This window comes from Chaetomium globosum, genomic scaffold, assembly GCF_000143365.1.
Source record: "Chaetomium globosum CBS 148.51 scaffold_3 genomic scaffold, whole genome shotgun sequence".
Lineage (NCBI taxonomy): Eukaryota > Fungi > Ascomycota > Sordariomycetes > Sordariales > Chaetomiaceae > Chaetomium > Chaetomium globosum.
This window is the reverse complement of record NT_165978.1, coordinates 1166357-1170380: the sequence shown is the minus strand read 5'-3', so window position 1 is coordinate 1170380 and position 4024 is coordinate 1166357. Positions and strand designations below refer to the sequence as shown.

The 4024-nt window shown below is 54.8% G+C and overlaps 2 protein-coding genes across 2 annotated transcripts; one reads left to right on the top strand and one right to left on the bottom strand.

The window, feature by feature from the left end:
* Positions 1–220: 220 nt before the first annotated feature.
* CHGG_05662 (uncharacterized protein) lies at positions 221–800 on the bottom strand (the record flags this gene model as incomplete). The annotated part of the gene is made up of 2 exons (XM_001221756.1): positions 221–721; positions 774–800. 2 exons carry the CDS (start codon positions 798–800, stop codon positions 221–223), a joined length of 528 nt encoding a protein of 175 aa, XP_001221757.1.
* Positions 801–1892: 1092 nt separating this feature from the next.
* CHGG_05661 (uncharacterized protein) lies at positions 1893–3975 on the top strand (the record flags this gene model as incomplete). Its single annotated transcript, XM_001221755.1, has 3 exons — positions 1893–2365; positions 2422–3556; positions 3970–3975. 3 exons carry the CDS (start codon positions 1893–1895, stop codon positions 3973–3975), a joined length of 1614 nt encoding a protein of 537 aa, XP_001221756.1.
* Between the last annotated feature and the right edge of the window lie 49 nt (positions 3976–4024).

Here is a 4024-nt window from a genome sequence, read left to right as displayed (position 1 = left end):
AACACTCTCTCAACAACCTAACCCACAAGTACAACACCCTCAACACCCACACCCACAACACCCACAACACCCACAACACCCACAACACCCACAACACCCACGACACCCACAACACCCACAACACCCACAACACCCACAACACCCACAACACCCACAACACCCACAACACCCACAACGCATCCACCCGGAACATAGCCTCTTTATCTCCAACATAGCACTTCTATCCTTCTTCCATCAACGACCACCCAAAACCAAAGCCATGTCTCCCGCTCGCCGCGCTCTCATCAGCATCACCTCGGCCTAGGCCAAGGTCTTCCAGGGCACCGAAACCACCGGCCTCTTCATCAGTGAGGGCCTGCACCCCTTCTGCGTCCTCGCCGCCGCGGGCTTCGAGGTCGACCTCGCCTCCGAGACGGGCAGCTACACCCCGGGACTGGCTCTCCCAGCAGCCCGACTTCCTCCACGGCGAGGACCTGGCCATCTGGAACGACACCAACAGCGACTTCCGCAGGAAGCTCGACAACATGCCCAGGGGCCGCCGACCTCGACGCCTCGCAGTACGGCGTCTTCTACGCCTCGGCCGGGCCACGCCGCCCTGATCGACTACCCGACCGCCACCGGCCCTGCAGAAACATCGCCCTCGGCAGGTCTGGGCTAATGGTGGTGTGGTGGGCGTCGGGTCTGCCCACGGCCCGGGCTCCTCTTTGCCGGCGTGCTGGATCTGGCGAACGAACGAAGCCGCTTATCAAGGGAAAGACGATCACGGGGTTTACGACCGAGGCTGAGAACACCATGGGCATTATGGCTGATTTGAGGTCGTGGGGGAGCACTATGGTGGAGGAGCTTGCTGAGCAGTTGGGGGCAGAGTGTATGTTTTGCATGATATCTCCTGGCGCTTTGGTTCAAAATACTAATTCCTTCTTAGACAAACGCGCTCCTGGCATCTGGGATGACTTCCACGTTGTTGACGGCCGCCTCGTTACTGGGCAGAACCCTGCGAGCGCGACGTCGACTGCTCATGCTGTGGTGGAGGTGTTTGAGACCCTCTGATTTGGGGTGGCTGGTTGCTTTTCCTTTTTTTTTTTTCTGTTTCCTTGAGATGTGTACATAGATTATTGGGTTATCGGATGAATATGAAGTGATTCGCTCTTATTTGTGACATTTCCACTTTCTTCGGCCGTATCATCTAATACCTAACCTAGAAGTAGGTTACGCAAAGCAACGAAATGGGGTTCACAGAAACGCTGGTTGTTTGAAAACAGAGCAATGACAATTATTTTCTTTTATCGCTAGGTGTTTTCTAAGACGGCATGGCAGGAAATTGCGCCTGCAGGTCGGTTGTCAGATAATCGTTGTAAAGCTGAAAGTACACCTCCCTAATCAGGGGAACTCAAGCGTCCCCGTCTCCTACCAACAACACAAAACCGAGGGATGAATCTACTTTACGACGCCCAAGATTGGCGGATTAAATGCATTTTCTGAGTCCCTCGGGTCATTTGCACGGCTAAGAGTGCAGCTAGCATCGCGATCTGACAGGCCCGCTTCCTTGTTCGTCATTAGTAGTTTCTCCTCCCCTCTCCTCTCCTGTGTTGATCCCACCGTCACAGTAGCCCATCCCCCGCCACAGCCGATGCGCGCGAATCGGGTGGGTTACTAGCGAGCCGGGTTAAACCGTCTACTACCTAAAGTCGGTAATTACCCTGACCAACCCAAGCAATCACCAAACATCTCCCTCCCGGGTTCTCGGGAACAACGCCCGGTGCAATGTTGTTTGTGCATAAAAAGGGGGTCACCAACAAGGCAAGTCACCCACCCGGGCCACCCCTCCCGCCGCAACCACAACCGCAAGTGATCGCAGATCGCATGTGGGTACCTCCTTAATCGTTGCCAACATGCTATTCGCAGCCTTGCTCGTCCTGGGCTCCGCCGCCGTCGACGCCGCCACCGTGTGGGATGGCTCGCGCTTTGCCTGGTACAACACGGACGCCGGGAATGACTTCAAGAGCGCCTTGCCCATCGGAAACGGGAGGTTGGGGGCTGCTGTCTTTGGTACGCCCACGGAAAAGCTGGTGCTAAATGAGAACTCGGTCTGGAGCGGCGGGTTTCTGGACCGGGCGAACTCGAGATCCAAGGATGCCGTCCCCAAGATCCGGCAGATGTTGATCGCCGGGGACATCACCGGCGCCGGCCAGTCGGCGATGGATAACATGGCAGCCAACCCGACCTCACCGAGGGCGTACAACCCGCTGGTTAACATGGGTATTGACTTGGGGCACGGCTCTGGGATCGGATCCTACACGCGCTGGCTGGACACGCTCGAGGGGACCGCCGGCGTCAACTACCTCCAGGGCGGCACCAACTACAGGTGAGATACCGTTCAGTATGTGAGTTTATGCTTGAAGCGGACGCTGACAGTTACAGCCGTGAATATGTGGCCAGCTACCCCCATGGCGTTCTCGCTATTCGCCTCACCGCCAGTGCCCCGGGCAAGCTCAACGCCAAAATCTCACTGTCCCGTAGCAAATGGGTGACATCTCAAACGGCCAAGACTGATAGCGGTACGGGCGGTCACAAAGTCACATTGAGCGGCAACAGTGGCTCTGACGCCCTTGCTTTCTGGTCCGAAGCTCGGGTGGTGAATTCAGGGGGTGTGTATCACCCGAAAGGGCTGTTACCGTATTCTATGGTGGCTGACTCTCACATAGGCACTGCCACTTCTCCCGACGGCAAATCCATCTCCATCTCTGGCGCCAACACGGTTGACATATTCTTCGACGCCGAGACGTCGTACCGATATGCCGATGCTACCGCGGCGCAGGCCGAGCTGAAGCAGAAGCTCGACGCTGCCACGGCCGCGGGCTACCCAGCCGTTCGTAGCGCCGCCATCGAAGACTTCAGCAGTCTCATGAGCCGCGTAAAGCTCGACCTCGGGTCCTCGGGCGACGCCGGACGGCAGCCCGTCACTACCCGACTGCAAAATTTCAAGAACAACCCCAACGCCGACCCCCAGCTGATGACGCTCATGTTCAACTTTGGCCGCCACCTCCTCGCCTCGTCCTCGCGCGACACGGGTCCGCGCTCGCTGCCGGCCAACCTGCAGGGCCTCTGGAACCAGGACTACGACCCGGCGTGGCAGAGCAAGTACACCATCAACATCAACCTCGAGATGAACTACTGGCCCGCGCTGGTCACCAACCTAGCCGAGACGCAAAAACCCGTCTTCGACCTCCTCAACGAGGCCATCCCGCGCGGCAAGGCCGTAGCCAAAACCATGTACGGCTGCAACGACGGCTTCGTCCTCCACCACAACACCGACCTCTGGGGCGACGCGGCCCCCGTCGACAAAGGCACCCCCTACACCATCTGGCCCATGGGCGCCGCCTGGCTGTCGGCCGACGCCATGGAGCACTACCGGTTCACGCAAAACAAAACCTTCCTCTCCACCACCGCCTGGCCCATCCTCCGCGACGCCGCCCGCTTCTTCCACTGCCACCTCTTCCAATGGAACGGCCACTGGACCGCCGGCCCCTCCCTCTCCCCGGAACACGCCTTCACCGTCCCCCAAGGCCAAGGCCTCTCCCAGCCGGGCCGCTCCGAAGGGCTCGACCTCTCCATCGAAATGGACAACCAGCTCCTCCACCAGCTCTTCATCAACATCGCCCAAGCCTGCACTCTGCTCTCTCTGCCCCCCACCAACCCGGACTGCGCCGCCAAAAAAAAAAAACATAAAAAAGAAAAAGAAAAAAAAAAAAAAAAAAAAAAAAAAAAAAAAAAAAAAAAAAAAAAAAAAAAAAAAAAGAAAAAGAAAAAAAAGAAAAAAAAAAAAAAAAAAAAATCTAAAGAAAAAGAAAAAAAAGAAAAAGAAAAGAAAGTAAAAAAAGAAAAAAAAAGGAAAAAAAAAAGAAAAAAAAGAGAAAAAAAAAAAGAAAAATAAAAAAAAAAAAAAAAAAAAAAAAAAAAAAAAAAAAGATTTAAATAAGAAAAAAATAAATAATAATAAAGAAAAAATAAAAAAAAAAAAAAA